The sequence below is a fragment of the Haliotis rufescens genome, unplaced genomic scaffold (genome assembly GCF_023055435.1).
Source record: "Haliotis rufescens isolate VD_foot unplaced genomic scaffold, xgHalRufe1.0.p SCAF_18, whole genome shotgun sequence".
NCBI classification, from domain to species: Eukaryota; Metazoa; Mollusca; class Gastropoda; order Lepetellida; family Haliotidae; genus Haliotis; species Haliotis rufescens.
In genome coordinates, this window is record NW_025963868.1 from 26,459,309 (window position 1) to 26,481,539 (window position 22,231).

General features: G+C 37.3%; 1 protein-coding gene and 1 long non-coding RNA gene across 4 annotated transcripts in view; both read left to right on the forward strand.

Moving 5' to 3' along the window:
* The window catches only part of LOC124122912, a 30,351-nt gene that overhangs the window by 5,504 nt on the left and 2,616 nt on the right, over positions 1-22,231 (forward strand). The window contains exons 1-8 of one of the 2 annotated variants that reach the window (XM_048398504.1): positions 13,830-14,165; positions 14,398-14,709; positions 15,722-15,826; positions 17,149-17,439; positions 20,745-21,026; positions 21,208-21,519; positions 21,685-21,786; positions 22,177-22,192. In XM_048398504.1, coding sequence (XP_048254461.1) covers positions 13,832-14,165; positions 14,398-14,709; positions 15,722-15,826; positions 17,149-17,439; positions 20,745-21,026; positions 21,208-21,519; positions 21,685-21,786; positions 22,177-22,192 — 1,754 coding nt within the window. In that variant the 5' untranslated portion in view covers positions 13,830-13,831. Of the gene's footprint in view, positions 1-13,829; positions 14,166-14,397; positions 14,710-15,721; positions 15,827-17,148; positions 17,440-20,744; positions 21,027-21,207; positions 21,520-21,684; positions 21,787-22,176; positions 22,193-22,231 lie in introns of those variants that run through there. The other variant, XM_048398503.1, reaches the window with a different exon arrangement.
* Positions 3,505-8,326, forward strand: LOC125381547. Of its 2 annotated transcripts, none has more exons than XR_007221889.1 (3): positions 3,505-3,666; positions 6,997-7,083; positions 7,542-8,326. It is a non-coding gene; the product is annotated as an uncharacterized LOC125381547 (long non-coding RNA). The 2 variants fall into 2 exon arrangements; XR_007221890.1 differs by lacking the exon at positions 3,505-3,666 and adding an exon at positions 6,257-6,542.

The window sequence follows — 22,231 nt, forward strand, 5'->3', positions numbered from 1 at the left end:
GAAATAGAGTTAGTTTGGCCTTCGCTATTGCATCTCTTGGCTTTAGGAGATCTATGACAGATAGCGGATCTAACTGCAATTCTTGTTTGACATTCTAGTAACACGTGAGCAATGGTTTCAGCCTGATTGCAAGATGAACAAACCTTGTCATAGTGCTTTTTAAGGCCTGAAACGGCAATTTCAATTTTCCTTTCATTTGAGTATGAGTTTGGCTTTTGTTGAATCTTGGATTGAATTTTGTATAGCCATCTGCCGATATCTACCTGTTTCTGCTTCGGATGTTTTAATACATTATGTCTTTTGATTGTTTGCTTATCCATTTGATTACCGTGTCCACTACGGCGTCACTTTAGTAACAACACTGGAGATGCCTTCAGTTGTTTATGCAGGGGATTCATCCCTGACAGGTATTTAATGTGTGGAAAAGAGCCGAGGTCTGTTGGTGTTTTACGAGACCAAACAGGATGCTTGTAATAAAACGCTGTATACCGATTGATAATGGTCATTTTAATTATTAACAATGTCAAGATCACACATTCAACAATTTATTCAATGTTGTTGTGTTTTAGGGTTAACAGAAATAGCTGAAACAGCATGTATATAACGACTACAAATCGCAACATAGACGAAGGTGGCAAACATATCAGCCAATGAAAACTGCGCCGGTAACTTTAGGCCACGGTCTCAAATAAGTTTGTTTTGGAAGCTGATTACGTTGCATGTGATTTCACCATTTTCACTTCGACATTTAATACTTTCTACGAATGTTATGAATTTTTATTTCTCTCTCGGAAAAAAAATGACTAAATGTATCTAGGAAGATTGATATTCGCCAAAAGAATTGTTTCACTTTAGTTTCCCTTTGATTGAGAAGAAACAAAATACGTTCGACACCACGATCTTATTTGTACAACTTTGCACAGATCTGCAGTTTTCAAATGAATGTATCAACCTTAATATGTCCTTATTTTATTTGTTATAATATGTGCTGGCTATCCTTCAGTCTGCGTTTGGATGTATGAACCTTACGTTCATGTAAGATAAATTTACACACATACATGTACAATATTTACATGCTATATTTTCCGTTTATAATTGCCTGTGCATTATGGTTATGTTACTATACATTGCATTGCAGTAAGAACATGTTAGTTCAAGCGAACATATGTACAGTGGAGTGTTCATACAATGTAGCAAGTTCTGGATGTGAAAGAAAGCCAGGTTCTTTGATGCATGTGTGAACGTGTGAAACGTACCAATCAGATATTACTGTTTTCTTAAATGTCCCTCTTCATGAACCAAGCTGGATTTTTCACAAGGTTTGTCAAAGAATGAAATAGCAATTTGAGTAAAAGTGTTCGGGGGAGGACAAAGAGAGGGGAGACATGAGTGGAGAGAAAGTCATGTGGAGAGGGGGTTGAGAGGAATTAGTGTGAGCGAGTTGAGTGAAGATACAAGGTTTGCATGTGGATAGGATAACTGACTATAAGGAAGTGCATAGTCCGAATGGAGCACGGTGTATGGAATACAGTTCATATTACATCACCAGGACCTTGTGTGTTTCATACTACCTGATTTAATATGGAGTGAAACAGGTCACTTTAGATGGTATAGAGAAAAGCTGCACAACATTCTGAAACTTGATGCCACTGGTGAGTAGTGTCGAAAAGGAGCAGCACATATTTTCACAAATAATTCATTAGTATTGTGACAGGGACAAGCACTGACAGTGGTATACCTAATACGATCATCTGGGTGTTTTTGAAATGGCATGTAAATTGTATAGCTGGCAAGTATTGTGGAACATTCGTTATTATAACTGGACGTTAAATTTAATACATGGGCAAATGGGGTTATTGGTTTCCATTCAGCATTAAGAATGTTTTGTTTGTTTGTTGTTTAACGCCGCACTCAGCAATATTCCAGCTTTATGACGGCGGTCTGTAAATAATCGAATCTGGACCAAACAATCTAGTAATTGACATCATGAGCATTGATCCACGCATTTGAGATCGATGACATGCATCAACCAAGTCAGCGAGCCTGACCACCCGATCCCGTTAGTCGCTTCTTACGCATTAAGAATGATCAGTTGGCCGTCACAGTATAACTTATGTTTATCATAAGAGTGAGAATGGTGTGATTTGTCATATTCCTAGTGAAACAATATATTGCTTACTGTATTAAGAGACAAGTCTACGAACTACGATGAGCAGCGGATTATATTTCCCCAGTGAATTAGTTTTGTAAGACGAGGTGCATTCAACACTGTTTCACCAGGGAAATATCATCCGAAATTCCTAGTCTAAGAATTCAGTCGACACACGGTACTCTACTATTTACTCTATATTATAGCTGACCCTTGTGAGAAGGTGGCATAGCCTTAGTGACGTGGATCATGCCTATTGTTGGATGTGTTGGAGATGTGTTATACATCATGTCCAAGGAATGTTTGGTTTGATTTGTTTGTTGTGTAACGCAGCAGTCATCAATATTTTAATTATATGATGGCGACATGTATGTAATCGAGTTTGCTAAAAGGAGAGGAAATGGCGTCATTTAGCGACATGCACGTCTGTTTTGGGATACTTGTTCTACTCCAGATTTTTGTCGGGTTCACTTTGTTAACCCGCTGATAGATTATAATATATTTTTACATGGTTACCCCATTGAGACACATTGAACTGACTCCGAGCCGATTAGTTCTTGTCTTGCTCCCGTAATGCCGAAGTTTAGACAGGTTAATAACAAGTGCCATCTGTTATCTTACCTAAAAATAAACCTACCTACCTTCGGCTCTTGAGGAGACTTTTCTACCTCCAGATTAGAAAGGCGATCGTATGGTAAGACAGATAGTACATTCTGTTTTCATATAACGTAGTTTTGTTCATATTTAATGTTTTATAATGCTGAATGACACAATTCATTTCACCGACTCCAGACCAGTTCTTGTTACTTCCTGATTGTAACTTCCTTTGGTACACAGAGATCAAATACATTTGTAAGTAGAACCCAGTCCCTTATTTAAACAATAATGCTGAGTGGTGACTATCTAGTAACACAAACTGTGTTCACGGGTCAGTAGTAGAACGTCATGTACGGCTTTCAGTTTCCTCTTTAGAAGCTGAGTGTGTGAGTAAGGTGCTTTGTTGTTTTTAACATTTCCTGTCAAATCACAAAAAAAGTCCTTTCACAAAAAACCGAAACAATATGGGGACCGAAACTTAGTCTTGGTGCACTGAGTAAATGATTTAACGAGAAGGCTAATCTACGAAGCTGAGGTTGCACGATAATAGTGTAAAACAATAATATTTAGAATGATATCGTTTTAAGTGTGACGTGTTGGATCAACCACATTTGATGGAATGTCCACCTACAATAGACAAGATAATGAATTATTAACAGTGACAGTCAGTGACTGGATTCAGTTAGTTTAGTTTCTACAGCCGGTCGGGAGTGGTTTCACAAATTTATATTCAGTGATGAAAGCAATTATTTTGCGGACATATTTGAGGTCATTACGGCTTCATTTGAATTTATACTTCAGCTAGCTACGGTTGAGCCATTACAAGTCTGTTGTGATATTGTCGTAAGGTGACAAGATGATCTGTTCATTGATGTGGATATTATCTGTGAGTGGTGTACTCTTTGTGAGGAGTGATTCAGGTAGGTCTCAATTTATGAATCGTAGGAATTTATAAATTAGGCTCGTCTGTGTGAATATTCATGCTAGTAAATAGATAGCAAATAAAAAAAACATCTGAAGTCAAGCAAATAGTTTGACAATTTCAGAATGAAAATGTAATCTGACTATTCGATGAAACTCAACAATCACTGGATACGATCCGATCTCAGCAATGTCGGACAAGTGCATTTTGTAAACAAAGGGGTAAGTTTGGTATTTCCTGAATATTCTCGCAATTCTCACGGACATTGTGGAACAACGCAATACCTTTTCAAAACTAGTGTCGTTCAATTTAAACGTTTTTGAGAAGTCTTACTGATGGTGACAATGAGTTTATTCTTCTGTTGTCAGTACCTCTAAATTACATTGACATTATGGCTCGCTGTTGAAATCTAAGCCGTTTCCTACTTCCGTAGGGGGTATTGTACCGTAATAAACGTATATAAAAGTCGACGGGTGGTCCGGCTTGGTCCTATCGGTTTCTAGTCATTGGGTTGACTGGTCTATACACGCAGCTAAAGCGTAGTGACTATTACGTTAACAGTGATCACTCGTTTTAGTCAAAAGGCGTCATTTCATCTGTAAATGTCTGTCACTATAGACCATCCTGACACGACGCTCATATGAGAAAGTCGCCATTTGACCCTTAGAGCAATTACCCCATCCGAACCAGGATCCGCTGTCTCTAGTTTGAATGCCGTCATGTATCGTGTCACCATAGGCCAACTCGACACGTCTCCTGTATAGTCACCATTTGATAGAGTTATAATGCTACGAAAGGCAATAAAGGTGTCACACATAAAAAAATTGCAACTCCTTGTATGCCCCTGTAATATTCAGCTGACAACACTGAACTATAGTAAATGTACACAGGTGCGTTGAACTCAAACTGTCTCAACAACAGATTGATAAACGATGTCATGAAAACGATATTATATTAACTTCAGATTGGTCAAATGTAAAACAAAACTATACAGTGGTGAAAGAATTGAATAAATTTACGACTTCAATGGCTACTCCTCTATCTGAACGATACTTCCACATCAGGAGTCCCAAACATAACAAGATGATCAACATACAAAAATAGTATTGCTTTAGCCTGAGAGTGAGAGGAATTTGCATGTCAATTTAACCTCACCATAGACACAGCAGATGCTCTTGCATAACAACACCTTTACCCAAATCAATCTTAACTATGGGCATGTACTGATTGTCACGCATACGAATATGATGCATATTGACGATAGATTTTTTTTTATTCATAGTTTGATTTCGGATAAATGTAGATATCCGACATATATCATAATAGCCAAAGTGACATTTCCTTGATAAAGAACATTAAAACTGGAATACTCGTTTGGTGCTTGTTAATAAAGCTAAAGATATGAACAGTATATCTACGTATATGCTTAACAAAATCGTCATTATGACAAACAATAATTGTCACGAATATGCTTGCCTCAAGCAATACTACTTATGTCATTCATATGTACATGGGCCTATATCAGCTACAGAAATAAAATAAATACATAAATATTACAATGATTGTCCAGGTGCTAGAGGAGCTGTATTTTACCTTTTAATGTAACATGGTGCCGATTGCTTCGAATCTTTATTTGCCCTAATTTAACAGCAAAGCTTTCCCCAAAACATAAGATGATAAACTTCAGTAAATCAATGTTTACAGCGATATGTGACCAAAATACCCCCCTCATTCATACATAGACTTATGTTATGAGAACAGTTATTTTGCTGTAGCAATACATGTACCAATACCTAGTGCTTAATACGTTACTTATTGATATGAGTCCTTGCGACAAGTGCATTGTGAATGACATTTATAAGAGTCACCCTTTATTGGTTTCCGTTTACCTGTAAAGCAATAGTCGACAATTCACCCTTACAAATTAAAGGTGGGTATTTACAGCCACAATATGACACAACATATAGCCCATGACATGACCATGTTATTTTGCAGACATTTATTCGACGGATCATGAAATTAACCATGCTTTCGTCTTTAGAGTATTTTGATTATTTTGAGGTCTTGAAAACAGTACAAGATCATAGCTTTCCGTGATACGCTGACGACATTCTAATTAATATACCCCAAGGATACGACCGGCATGTACTTCTGTTCGTCTTAAACTCTAATTAAGGGGAAAAGGGTGGCTCAGTCGTCTAGGGTGCCGTTATTCTCTTGTGGAGAGTTGCATCACTTGGACACGCCAGAAAACTATGATTGTGGGATCGAATCCCGGTTCGCCCCCATAATATTTACACGCTTGTCAGCACCATACCCGTGCTCGTGGTTTTCACCGAAGTGGTAAACGTCTGAGACCTGCATCACTTTGGGCTTTCGTCCCACATTCAACTGACACGCCTTGATATAACTGGAATACTATTAAAAGCGGCGTTAAACCAAACTGTCTGACAGGTTAAACTATTAAAACACTGATGTTTGATGTTTGCATATATACTAATTCTATTACAGGCATGTCAATGAGTGTTATGGTATTGAATATTACTTCATGCTTGAATGCAAGTTTGATTTTTACTTTCCTTTTCAGGAACCAGGTGTACAGTTGTGATCCTATCAACAGTTCATTTATCTTTGTTACTGGCTGTTGTTTGCATTCGAGTATTTCCTCTGACTATGAGAAAGTGCGGATAAACAAAACTGTTTCGTGAAGGTGGATATTTAGTTGCTTCTTGTATCAAGTTATTAGCTTCTCACGACACTTTGAAAACATTCTAATTATTATTCTGTCAGATGGAACAAATACAAGTACTGCCATTACGAGCAGCACAACTACAACAGAAACGCCATCAACATCTAAAATTACAATCAACACTGGTGAGTTAAATAACCGGAACGATAAAACCGTGTACTACTGTACGTCTTAAAATATAGGGGGGAAACGGCTGACTCGGTCCTCTGAGGCGCCGTTATTCTCTGTGGAGAGTTGCGTCCCTTGGGAACTACGGTTGCTGGTTCGAATCCCGGTTCGCCCCGATTATGTTTCTAGGTTTGTCAGCACCATACCCGTGCTCGTGGGTTTCACCGAAGTGGTAAACGTCTGAGACCTGCATCACTTGGGGCTTTCGTCCCACATTCAACTGACACGCCGTGATATAACTGGAATACTATTAAAAGCGGCGTTAAACCAAACTGTCTGACAGGTTAAATTTAAAACACTGATGTTTGATGTTTGCATTTATACTAATTATATTACAAGCATGTCAATGAGTGTTATGGTATTGAATATTACTTCATGCTTGAATGCAAGTTTGATTTTTACTTCTGTCAGATGGAACAAACACAAGTACAAGTACAAGTACAAGTACTGAAACTACAACAGAAACGCCATTAACATCTACAATTACAATCAACACTGGTGAGTTAAATAACCGGAACAATAAAACCGTGTACTACTGTACGTCTTAAAATATAGGGGGAAACGACTGAATCGGTCCCCTAAGGCGCCGCAATCCGCTGTGGAGAGTTTCGACTAATAGGAACTACGATTGCTGGTTCGAATCCCGTTTCTCCCCGATTATGTTTCTAGGTTTGTCTGCACCATATCGGTGCTTGTATATTTCCCCAAAGTAGTAAACGTCCCCCATCACTTTGATCTTCTTGAAAACTGTACAGAGTGTTGTTAAAACCATTCCGATAGTCAGCTTAAACTATTAAAATATTATTTCATAATAGTAGGGAAAAAGAATATAAGTTGCTGTCCCATTACTGACTTTTGCATATATGCCTGTTCTTATCATGATACAGTTATGTCCATGAGTGTTATCGTATTGCATATTACTTCATGATTCAATGCAGCTTTGCTTTACTTTTCAGAAACCTGTTGTACAGTTGCAATCCCCTTAACAGTTAATTTAGCTTTGCTACTGGCTGTCATTTGCATCAGAATATTTCTTCTGATTATGGGGAAGTGCGGATAAAGAAAAAAGTTTCGTGAAGGAGGATATGTAGTGGTTCACGTGTTCTCACATTTGTTGTCATGTATTCAGTAAGACATGAAACAATGCTGTTCTGATTTGCTTGGGCATTGTGTTATGCCATATTAATTTCGATAAACATTCATATGCTGTCTTGATATGTACATATACGTGTATAGTTGTAAAAAATATTTGTCTCATTTATCGGGCTTGCATGACTTACATGAAAGCATATTTCCGTTTGATTCGTTTCCAATAACCGATGGCAGTAATGAACGATTGAGGTCGAAATTATCAGTAAACCTTTCTTGTCACTGCTAACTAATTTTAGAGAAGTACCCCTGTTCAGTAAAACTTCAGTATCAGATAATATGGAAATATACATGCAGATAAAGGAATTGGATCCAAAAGACATTAATAAGCACCAGGTCTTGTAAATGTACATACTATTATTATCCATGAAAGCAGACGAAACAAGTATCTGGCGCCTACATATAACGAAGTTCAATTTATCGCCTTTAAATCCATGGAATGCTTTTCAGAATATCATATACAAATAAACGCATTTTTGGCTCAACAATAACCATCGTGTTTGGTGAGTATGTGGGTTTGGCTTCTCATATAACACACAGTGCCTCACGGTTTTGTTTGATAATTACTTCTAACCTTGTTGTGCACCCACAAGCAAATACAAAATGGCTATACAGTAGTTTCTATTGTTCTAATTTGTATATGGTGTGTTTTTCTACTTATTATTATTTTAGTCAATAAACTCATTCTACGCCGACTCCGTTCGCGGTTTTGATTTTTGCGACACAAGACACTGACTGTCTCCATCTAAGTAAATCATACCAATTATCTGTTTATGAAAGGACTGCTATTGTTTGAAATTGTTTAAAAGATGCAGAGTCTACCGAGTGTGTCTTGAATATCAATGAATCAACACAAGTCGATTTAAGCAGCAAAGCGCCCATATCTATCGGGCAAATCTGGGATCAGGTAAAACGACAGGTAAATATCCATAAACGAATTGAATGCATATAAGAAATCCAAATAATACTGTCCCTCTTCAATAGAGCATCATTGTGATATCACACATACAATATAGCCCAAACAAATCCAAGTTTGATTACCTCTGTCATGGCGTGTCCATTATTGTAATCTCTCTCTCCCTCTCTCTCTCTCTCTCTCTCTCTCTCTCTCTCTCTCTCTCTCTCTCTCTCTCTCTCTCAACCAATACAAAAACAATACAATACATGATACAAAATATGTATTGGTGTCATCTGTTATGCACATCGACTTAAAGTAAATTCATCCTTTCTTAAGCTCCATAGTTTGGGTTAATTATTAATCATGCACAGTCTATGGAATTGGCTTCATGATGTACACGTAATGTAATTACTATACGGACAATATGTCAAGTAATAAATCCGTAAAAAAGGACCAATAAAAATGGTTGCATGTACAATCATTTTTTTAAGAAAATCAATTTATGATATTGCTTGTCGGATATTGCTGAAACTACTTCTCTCATATATTTTTTACGTTCTGTATATAATTGATTCCAATGAAGCTGCTCAAGAGATGTGGGACATAATATGCATGGTAACTTTTAAAAGCTTAGGGAGTAAAGAAAAAAATGTATGACGGGAACAATGAACATGATGTAATGATTTCTAGTAATCTTAAAATATGACAGGAAGCTCCAGTTTCCTTTTGAATTATTATAATTATGTTTGATAATAATTTGCATTTTTATTCAGTTCGTTTCATTTGCCTGGAATCTGTGTACCGCGGAACATATTTTGTTATCATTATACCATTTTTACGAAAGAATTATTTACTCTGTAAGATAAAAAACTGGCAACGAGATTTTGCATCACCAGACTGTTTTTAATGTATTTGGATTCCATGATACGCAAATTGAGGCAAGTTGAGAATCTTATAATGTATTTTCCCTAATGTTCAGCATTTCACGGAAAATGTTCTACTTTTAAAGTGTCTTTGTGCATACACCACGAACAAGCACATGTCCACCAATCAAGACAGTCAATTAACATATCAGCTCATAAACAATTAAATCATCACAAACGACATGCCATAATCGTAGTTTCCCTTCTACAACATTATGCACAATAACTCTAGATACTTCCGACACAGCAGCTATATATCATGGATATACCATACCACGAAATAATGATAAACAATATTCTCCCTTTTCAACATGCAAAAGCATTATGACAACATTATGACAATGAAACACAGAACGTTGAACCTTAAACTATGGGGTAATTTAATCGACTATCAACGGAACAAATGCGTACATGTAGTCCTTGTATGCAAAAAGTAAGTATAACATGGTTCAATTTTGTTATTAAGTATGTGTATACTTTGAACGATCCTTTGATATTGGCATAAGTACAAACGTGTACATCAGTTGCTGCATTTATGTTAAAGTAATGTAACGTTGAGTCTGCCATGATCAACATGAACTAAATCGACTACCACAACCGCAGGTGAAGGGGAGGATGTCACAATATTCCTGAAATGGAGAATGACGGACGTTGTGTTGGCTTTTTGGTCTCCTGGCGGTAGTCCCATTGCCATAGTACAATCTATTTATGTCTACATCTGGCCAAAGAGTCGCTCGAAAGTCAACGGACTGAATACTTCACCTCACAGCGCCACAGTTAAGTTTGAGATCTGCAATGCTACACACGAGGATGCTGGTCGGTATGAGGTAACTGATTGACAAGAATGAGTCATACATGGTGCTTTACAGTCTTGTAAAAGCTGGTAAGTGTGTTTCTTAATGATACAACAAGTTTGTGTATATTTTCGTAACGTAAAACATTTATTAGCACACGTACCGGCATTTGTCCAATTTATCCTTTAACATGTATCCTCATTAAAAAAACAAACTCAGACAGGTAATGTTACAAATGTCCAGTGTAGAATAACGAGCATGTTAGGACTTAAGATATTCTCACTTGTACTACCCGAAACACTGTGATGATTGCATATATCAGGTTTTACCAGGAAGTTGTTTTCAAAATTAAATCAATCACTGGTTTGTAATGAAGGTAACAATTTCCCACTCCACCAGAATAATACACTCTTGACACGATTAATTAATGTTGATTATGTATATTCGTTTTCATCTCATAAAAATACAAAGGTTGCAGCTAATATTATAGCTTCCTCCGATGTGCAAACAAAGTCAGACACTACAGATGTAACCTCAACTACATCAGTTTATACTAACGGTACCTAAAGAGTAATTTTATTTATTTATTGATAAGAGGTTGTTTAGCATAATGAGGAACACTTCCATTCCTAACTGCACCTTAGTTAAATAACTTATCAATTCATAACTCTAGCAGTGCCTTAAACTTTGTAAAATTGATAATGTTTCCCTGATAAGAATCTATCAAGTTTTTGAGTGTTGAATATTGCTGTGCTGTCACATAAATTCCAGAATAAACCGTCACTATTTTTTTCTACTCCAACGTTTCACTTGTGCTAAACACATTATTCTCAATATTATTGTAAAGTTATTTCACCTTTTGTGTGTGTTGACATGAATTGTTTTTGTCACCAATACACATGAGAAAGAAACCTTATGAATAAAACGTTCGAACCAGCATCGTTATTTTCTACGATACAATAGGCGAGGGTTTAATAGTTTTGAAGTAGACCGTGTTTCCTCAAAATCAATGACACAGTAACATTATCTGAATTTCTAAAGGGTGTTTACAAATAATCAACATCCATAGTCCCCGCCTTCAAACCTCTTGACTTTGATTTAGATCAATGTCTAAGTGAAACACAACTTTGTATAAATGCCATTTGACAAAGAAAAATCGTTTCCAGATGGGCACAAAGATGACAAAATATAAAACATAAAGTAACTGCTAATGCTGCTGCTCAAGAGAGGATCAGCGTGTGGGACATGTTATACATGCTAATTATTTAACAGTTTAGGGAGTAAAGAAACACTTGTAATTATTAGGCTAACACTGACACATGCCGAATCTGTGAAACGCATATGAAGTAATTTTGTAATCTGAAACTGTGACAGGAAGATCCAGCTTCGTTTGAATTAATATAATAATATTTGATAATAATTTACCCTTTTCTTCAGTTTGTTTCATTTGCGTGGGAATGTATGGACTGCCGCACATATTGTGATATCGTTATACCATTTTAATCAAATATTTATTTACTCTGTCAACGAGAAATGATTTTGCATGGTTAGGGATTCTTCACTCACCAAACTGATTTTAATGTATTTGGATTTTATGGATAAGCAAATTGGGGAAGTTGAAAATCTTAAAAAATGTGTTTGTCCCCACCGTTCCGTATATCAAGGAAATTGTTTCTACTTTCAAAGCGTATTTGCATTACAATATAAACATGCATAGGTCCACCAAGAAAGAAAATCAATTAATTGGCAAGCTCACAAACCAGGAAATCAAACTGGCAATTTAAGTATTACAAGCTACAAGTGGTACCACAGGTTTCCGCCCCCAACGACAAGCAGTTGAGTTGTGGGGATTATCATGACCAGGATCACTGTGTCAGTTTATATTTATTCTACATGTAGTTGAATGTGGTACATACAGTTGAAATAAAGTATACGGTATACATGGATGTCTTTTCAGTAATGTATACACATTGTTTCACTAGAGCCGGGTGGCCAAGAGCCTTTAGTAGGTGCATGGGTGGATAGCGTTTGACAATATCCCATGTAAATCACATGGGATCCATAAAAATTCGTATCTGGACCAGACAAACCAGTGACTGAAATTACGAACAATGATCCGGGGAATACGGATGAACTGACAACCAATTCAGAGCCTGAACTCCAGATTCCTATTTTATTTGACTCTTCCAACAAGTATGAGCTACTCGGGGTCTGTAATGACACAGGACCGTTACTTATTAAAATGTACTGTGCCGTACCATCAATGAAGACTAATCACAAAATACATCAACATAACGAAAAGATTCTTATTTTCTCAAAGTGACCATCATATCAACTTGACTGTTTAGATCAGATAAAATGGACGTATTATGTAATCATCTGCACAGGTCCCTACAGGTCCAGTGGCCCATGGAAATTCCATCTACGTTTCAGCCGGACCCAAAGTAATTTCGGTCAATGCGCTGACGTTATTTTGAACCCAACATTCACCCAATTACGACCCGTCACCCGCCTTCACCCTATGTATCCTCCTATATGCTATTCCCATTGATGTACATGTACCTATAAACTACTTTCAAACATCACCAATGTTAGCAATCACTTAATCCAAAATCTTAACTTGTCTAACTAATCTTAACTAACTTACTTAATCAAAAGAAAAGTTTATTTTTAATTGAAAGTGACGATTAAACAATGATATGTGCCTGCCTTATCGTTGCATAGCGTCAATCGAAATCAATAACTTCCTGCATGAACTTTTTCCTGATTGAGGGGATTAAAGTCATTACACACTTGCAGCGCCGCAGTGCGTCAGTCGTGTATGAAAGGAGTCGGCATGGACCTGGTAAGTTCATTCACTAGTTTATGAACAGCATGAACTAATTCCATTGAAATCACGCTTCTCTACATGTATTACATGACATCAGAAGACTATTAAACAAACATATCAATTTGAGATTCAATATTGCTCTGTCACAGCAGCAACTTGTTCCTCAATAAATATATTGTTCGATGGCGATGGTGTGTACATGTTTGGAGTTTAGTTATAAATTATTTGTTTCAAGGTGAAAGTGAGGATGGATTTCACCGGCATGTGGATAATTGCTTTCACTTCTATGTCTGTTTTTGTAACTGGAAGAGGGCCAGAAGATCAGAGTAAGTTTATTTGATTGTTATAGCCAAATTTACTTATCTGTGCGTTGTGGGTATACCAGCAAGCATATATATACAATCTGCTCCACAATGATATATCGGTATTGCAGCATTATATGGATTTAATAAGACCTACTTATAAAATATAAACAATTCTGGTCTGTGTTTGTCCGTAAGCAGCAACATCGATTTTCAATGCGTGTGCATATACTTTCAATCATGCAAACGTGTAAATAGTTGTAACATTAGTATGTTAAGTTGCATATACCGTTGCGACCACCATGATCAATATTAACTAAATAATTGGTGTCTACTTTTACACAGGTTACATGCAGGATCCTTACATCGTGTCTCCAGAGAGAGTCCAGTATGGCAGTGATGTCCACATGACTTGCTACATCCTGTCTGTGGCAAAGTACATTAAGTACATCTCCTTTACCTGGAGTGAGAATGGTAAAAGGCTAATCCATGGAGGAAGATATGAGATAAGGTCAGGGTCAGGGACGTTTGCTAACAGCGTGTATAAGTACTACACCAATACCCTCACGGTTAGAGACACGAGGAAGAGTGATGAAGGAAAGAGATACATGTGTCAGGTTGAAGTAGGAGTTGGAGCAGGATCAGCTTCCTATAATACTGAGGAGTACTTACTTGGAACAAAACGTGAGTAATATAAGGGCTACTGTCATGATCGCAAAAAATCGTCGTATCCCTTTGATATAACATTAACGTAAATCCATGGCCTCATAATCGAAGAATTATCACATTAATTCCAAAAGAAAACAGAACCGCAGGTCCCTAACATATATTTTAAACGTTTATGCAAACCATTTAAAATGCGTTGAAATTGTTAAACTAGAAAAGCTGAAACAGTTCCTCAGTCGGATTATTTCAGTCTCACCTTCGACCACCACAACCGCAGCTGAAGGGGAGGATGTCACAATATTCCCGACCTGGAGCGTGACGGACGTTGTGATGGGTTTCTGGTCTCCTGGCGGTATACTCCTTGCCACAATACAATCTATCTCTGTCTACATCTGGCCAGACAGTCGCTCGAAAATCAAGGTCAGCGGACTGATTACTTCACCTTACAAAAAGACAGTTAAGTTTGTGATCTGCAATGCTACACACGAGGATGCTGGTCGTTATTTCTTAACTGAAATCAAACGAAGAGTCAAACATGGTGCTTACAGTCTTGTTATAGCCGGTAAGTTTGTTTTGAAATGATACAACAGTTTCGTGTATATATTCGTAGCGTCTTTTATCCTATTACATTTATCCTGTAACATGTCTCCCCATTAAAAGAACAAACTCAGGCAGATAATGTTATACACGTGCAAGATAGAATTACGATGACTATATAGATATTCTCTCCTGAATTACACGAAATGTTGTTGTAAATGCATTAAGCAGTTTTTACGAGGAAGTTGTTAACCCAGTGTGTTTTTTAACTACAAAACTCTCTCCCGTGAGAGGTAATGGACAATGTCATTGGGACTGATGAACATTGCATTGCCTCCTTCAAATCGCATAATACACTTTCAAACAAAATAATATGTCCAGATATATATACATGGTAATAGATATGTGGTACCTGCTATGTATTTACTTGTTTAAATTGTCAAACAGTTATCAAGCTAAGCTGCTATGTTTTAGAGATGCAGATTAGTATTTAGAGTAGATTGTAGGCATTTGCATCTTTCTGGTCAGACACGGACATAAGCACAATCGCTGACGATTTACGTAATTGTTAAACACTCCTCTCTCCTGAATTACACGAAATGTTGTTGTAAATGCATTAAGCAGTTTTTACGAGGAAGTTGTTTTCAAAAGTTAACCCAGTGTGTTTTTGAACCATAAAACTCTCTCCTGGGGGAGGTAATGGACAATGTCATTGGGACTGATGAATATTGCATTGCCTCCTTCAAATCGCATAATACTCTTTCAAACAAAATAATATGTAGAGATATGTATGCATGGTAACAGATCTGTGGTACCTGCTATAAACCTTTACATGTTTCACTCGTCAAAGAATGATCGGCCTGAGCGGCTATGTTTTAAAGATGCAGATTAGTATTTAGAATAGATGGTAGGAATTTGCATCTATTTTGTCAGACACGAACACAAGCACAATTACTGAAGTTTGTATTCTCCCACGTTCACCAGCAGAATATAATTGACCTGATTGTTATACGCTTAGTATGCATTTTCTGTTTCAGCTCCTATGAGTACCAAGGTCGCAAGTAATATGGTACCTTCCACTGAGGTGCAAACGACGTTTGAAACGGCGGGGGTAGCCTCCACATCGTCACCTTACACTCACGGTACCTTGTGAACAACTTCTGTTTTGGTGACAACTATCCAATAATAACTCTGTCTGGTACTGATCTTAAATTTGTTGACATGGATATTGTTTCCCTGTTGAATGAGCATCTTTCACACCTCTTGGCATCACTGAACTTGCTACGATAACTCTAATTATATTTTAAATAAGTCATGTTTATTTGACATGTTCATTCACTGATGTACGCTATATTAGCATGATGCACAGACAATAACCTATAAAATGTATGACGTTTTGTGTGTGGATTTACCTGAGATAAACGAATGGTTTTACACATTCAAACACAGACTTGAGCAAAGTCAGCACAATTCATCAACATTGAAAAGGAAATATTTTGATTAATACATATGTCAAAGTAACCAGGCAAGGTATATACCTAGGGTGTGGAGGATGGGTAGATTGACGATGCATCTACCTGGATCAAGCGTTCGTCACTTACTTGGCAGCATCTGGGCAAGGCCGCCCTCCTCTGTAGCCTGGCATGAATAGTTGCCCTAGTCCTCCTACCTTACATCTGTCAAAGCCAATGTTTGTTCTGAGAAGTGGTACCTTCCCCCATTCTCAATTGCTTGTCCGTTTCTGAGCCACGTGTTTATCATTGAAAGATTATGGTCCTGGGGTTAACTTGGTATCACGATCTTGTTGATGTTGGCAGTGACATTGATGGTCGGTTGAGCGGATTTTCCTTAAAAAAGGTTAAATGTTTTGATGAAGATCTACATTGAAATAGAATTTCTGCTTTTGAAGATTTGCGCAGCCGTCTCAAACAAGTATGGATTTTGAGGAAAATATGTAATGTGACTACAATAGGCTTGGAACTCATTCATTCATAATCACTACTTTTCCATTAAAATGGATATGCGCTACGTCGTGCAAACTATCGGATTGGTTTTGGTGTTATGCTTTCCAAACATTAGCATCCTTGCATAAGGTGTTGTTCGTCATCTGTCTTTGTTTTAGTACTTGGTATTAACATTTAATTTTCATTATTCTCTATTTTGTTCAAGAGTATATATATATAACATTTGAAAGAAAAATCATATTACTAATTTCTAAGGAAAACCCTCTGAACAAAATCTCATTGACAACACAAACAATATCGTTTTGACATGCAAATCGTACAAATAATTATACTGCTTTAGAAAAGGATAAAAGAATAAGAATGGGGAGAGATACCACGTCTCCGGACAGACCTCGGCAATGCCTCGACATTGATGATTTGGTGAGACATCAGACCATTATCGTCAAGGTTTGAATTTCTAACCATGTCAACTGACATTAAAACGCTTTACTTTTTTTCAGGAAAACCCGCTAAACCGACCATTAGTGTCATTGACAACACGAACAAGATAGTTTTGACGTGCGAGACCAACTCTTCCAGTGCGACCAAGGACCATAATCTTTCAATGATATACACGTGGCTCAGAAATGGACAAGCGGTTGAGAATGGGGGAAGGTACCACTTCTCAGGACAAACATTAGCTGTGACAGATGTAAGGCAGGAGGACCTGGGCAACTATTCATGCCAGGCTACAGAGGAGGGCGGCCTGGCATCAGACTGGAGTGATACAGTCGCTCCCGAGATGCTGCCAAGTAAGTGATGAATGCAGGAACCAGTTAGATGCACCGTGGACATGTCGTGATAAGAATGCATATCCTTATTATTAAATATACTATCTTTGTTAATACAAATTTTTTCACAAGTTCACGTATGTCGCCCAAACCAAATCGGTAATCAAAACAAATTACAAAAGTTCAATCAGTACTGTCAACGGGTCAAATCTATCTCGTGATTGTCGAAATAGAACTCACAGATACACATTCACGGAACTAAACGCCCATCTCCTAATTGTCCTCTTCAATGTCCCTGCTCTTAACCTAAGCTGGATTTTTCAGAGTCCATGTGAAAGAATGACCTTCTGTCAGATAATGAAATAGTCATTCAGAATATGTACATGTAGTACTGTGTACCCATAGATATCGCGCCTGTTAAGAGTCAATTCGTTGTTGTCAGTATCACACGGGTGGTGCACACTTAAGTCCATAACACCGTTATTCTATATAGGACCAGCAAGGTTATGTCCCATGTCTACCTTAGGTACTGTGCGTATTTTATAGCATAGACAAACCAGTAGTTGAAGGTACTGGAAATAAAAATAGAATTGCTCCCCTAACGCATGCCAGGGTCTGCTATTCATGAGCTCAAGTGATTATCTCATGGGTCTTACTGTTGTTATTGTTTCAGCAGTACAAGGAAACCTCATTGCAAAAATACTTTGTTAACAGTCTGACCATGCTCAGACATGAAGAAAGTGTATCTGATATTATATTCGTCTAATTCGCCGCGATTCGCTGTGCAGAGTTGCGTCCCTTGGGCACGACAGAAACCTATGGTTCTGGGTTCGAATACCGGGTGCCCCGATTATGTTTTTAGCTTTTCCAGCACCAAATCCGTGATCGTTGGTTTCACCGAAGTGGTAAACGTCTGAGACCTGCACCACTTCGGGCTTTCCTCCAACAGTTAGCTGACACGCTGTGATATAACTGAAATAATTGTATCTATGATTAAGACTGCACAGATGTACAACTAAATGATAGAACGTCAACCATTGCTCACTCCCATATCGCGTATCTCGCTCAGTTATCAACTCCGCTGAGTTTACATCTTTCAATTTCGGGTTATAAAAGCAATCAATGTAATCTCCAAAGATGTGTACAGAACAAGTAAGAGAGGAAAATCGATTTGAAATGAAGGTGATATTTCTATGTGAAAATATCGGATATATGTATATGTATTGTAAGATAGAAAATCAGTATTTTTTATTCCTAAAGATCTCTTGTATAAACATGAGGTCAATATCGTGACCGTACAAGGAAACACAACTACGCCTGATTCATTATGGGAAAGGTATCTTTAAGTGTGTCTTTGTGTTTTGATTTCCTGTTTGCTCGAAAGTAATGAAGTGAATGTAGAATTACATTTCAAATAAGGAAATATTACTTACTATGCAGCCAAAGGCTACAAACGTATCACTTCTGTATAGAAAATTATCCGGAAATATGTGAATACATCATATATTGTATATACCCAAAGGCAAGTGTTGAATTATTTTACATACTGCGGTGTGGGAAACAAGTAATTAGTTTAAAGGATGCCAGATAACAGATAAAAATGTGTTGGGGAGATATATAAATAAAATATGAACTAGTTGTAATATACATTTAATACAAGTCAAGTCGACCTGATATGATTTTCATCAAAGCGTGTGCTGTCACCAATCATTCTTCCGTCGAACATGCTTACTTAAAAGCTTACGAATGTAAAACGATGGAGAAAGAATATACCAGTGATTCACAAGTTTTTTTCTTTTTTGTGTGTTTCTTGACTTCATGTTCCGAGTTATTTTAAACACTAAATTACTATTTCATGTGCACAGGACGTAATTGAACTGCTAGGTGGAATCATTTGTTTGTACACAGCAATATGCTACCTACATAACAACGGCCTGTATTAATCGATTCCGTACCCTTCAGTTCAGTGATGAGCATCGCTCGATACACCTGCCATACAATGACATGCAGTCAGCCAAGTAATCGACAGACCAGAATCCACAGGGGTCTGACTGTGGCGTGGAAAGTCAATGTTCTCATGGGATCACACTCACAGTTTTAGATGCGTACAAACAGTTAAAAGACCAGAAACGTTCAGGGTTGTCTTAAGTTACACACTGACGTCATACAGTTGAGCAACGAAATACATCGTCAATAACGTACTTTCTAATTTACTCCACTCAACATAAACATTACGTTTGTAATGAAAGCAATCATTGCCTTGTGGCATTCGTTACAGGTTCAGAAATGGTCGAATTATTTTAAAAAAAATATTTTTGTTCATTAAAATATATAAACTACCTGAAATAAATGCCATTGTTTTCACATGGATGTTTAAGACTCAGTACAACTTTAGTTTCCAATTAATTTCAGCTTAAACTGTCTTAATGCTGACACGATCCTGATCTAATGTTTCTGTAATGTCAGGTCAAACCAACACTGATCCCAAAGTTGATTTCAGGAACAACTGTGTGTCCATCCTCCCGAGGCAACAGAGTTAACTGACTTTAAAAGTCAGGTTTCCACCCTTGCCGAACTAGGCTGGTATTATGGAGTTAGATTTTGGCTGAACTAACGAGTCTATGCATAGTCCAGTTAAAACCGCGCAATGAAATCGAAATCCGGTTCGTAAACAGTCATGCAGATTTCGGTCGATGGCAGGATTTGCAAACCATGTGCACCACAGACTCGGTGTCAACAGATTTGTTCCAAATCTGTTCATGTTTTTAATCAAGGTGCTCACGTAATCTGATGCACTTCGCGCTGTAAGATCCGTTTTATCACAATATAAAATAAAACACATTAACACAGATAATCTTGACTCGACGCCGCAATTTTGTTTGAAGCAAATGCAAGTGATACGAGGGGTGGAATCTGATTGGTCAATGGGAGAGACATAGAAGGGACATAACTTATAATAACCACTGGTGGCGCTACGATCGAGCCCAGGAATTCCAGCCTAGTTCGGCAAGGGTGGAAACGGGACTTTTAAAGTCAGTTAACTCTCTTGCCTCAGGAAGATGCTGTGTGTGCAGATTCTGAATGGCAAGCAATGTTTTTAGCGTAAATGTTATGACGCTATCACGACTAGGTCACTAGTAAGACGTATATTCACCGTACAGTCACATGTGATGAATGAAATATTTGTAATTTATATCTAACCCACAATGAATAAATTTCTTAACATATAAAGAAGTCCCTCATCGACACTGAGTAATACAGCTGAGCTAGATCTAAATAATGGAAGTAATGCGTAACTGTTCCTTTTCCCTATTATATTTCATCAGAACCTGAAGTTCAAGAACTAACAGTGAATGGAACAGCACACACAACTGTGAAAGACAGTCAAGTTGTCGTCTTCAGGTGTACAGTTGATGGTTATTCATCCCAGGTTGTATATCTTATTCAGGAAAGCAGCTTGGCAACAGTAAATATGTCCAGAAAACAACAGAATGTGTATGAACATGCTATGGTTGTAAGGACGTGTTCCCAACTTGGAGTGTACTTTTGTAGCACCACAAGTGTTGCTGGCACAGTAGAAGAGAAACAACATGCAGTTGTCTTGAACGGTTTGTCTTCATCTCAAAATTCATTTCTCATGGTCATCCACTTCATTCCAATAATATATAAACATTCTTGTCTGTGAATCATTGCAACAGTATTGATTATCTTATGAAAATGGAAATACACTTAGAATCATGTTTTCCAATTCATAAATTATTTAGAGTCAAGGTACATATTTCCTTGCAGGAATGCCACAACAACAAGCATCAAATGTGTTTGTAACCTACGGAAAACCTCCATCAGTCACAATCAGGCTTACACTGTGTTCATACCCAGGACCTTCAAAAACAAAATGGCGTTTCACACAGTCTGGAAATCTAAGAGACATCACTGACATGACAAAGTATCATCTGGCAGCCAAGAATAAAAAACACAATGTGTTTGACTATTCGCTTGTAATTAATAGTATCAGCGATGTAGACTTCGGGGCATATATATTCAGTGTTGAGTATAATGAAACGACATTCGATTTCTTCATTCCTGCATCCAAACCATTAGGTATGAACAGTTTAATTCATTTATGAAATTGTAAAATATCCAGAATATTAGTGGATCTGTTTCAATACAAACTGAAAACGGAGATGAAGCATACTTCAATGCAATGTTCGTATTGTTATGATTATGTTTGTGACATGTGCGTAAGTTCACTTGCCTATATTTCAGAGGCGAGCCTTCCTCTTGTTGTTGGCTGTTCTGTTGGGGCTGTGATTATAACCATCGTCGTAACTGCTGGTGTGATACTTTCTCGTCTCAAACAGTTCAGAGGTAAGATAAATGCTGTTTGAAATAACTGGTGGTGCACGTTTACATTATTGCCTTTGTTGATGTCTCTATTTGCTACCATTCATAACTATTCCCTTTGTGGGATTATCTAGATTGATCAATGAAAACCCGAGAGGTAAGGCACTAATATAGCTTTAACATCATTGCTATTTGCGTTTTCGTCTTCTTGTATTTCAATGATAAAATCAAAACATTTGTTTTTGGTTTGTTTAAAACAATGTTTCAAATGTAGTTGCTTTTTCAAGATATCATTATGCACCTATGATTTTCAGAATAGTAACTGTTAACGATTACAGTGTCCATGCCTCTGATCATATATATGTTCGTGTTTTATGTTCACAGTAAGGTCATTATTCCTATTATTTTTTTTAGACTACTGGAATTTGAAGTAAGTACTTTTTTTTTATTCTTCAAATGTTAGAATCTG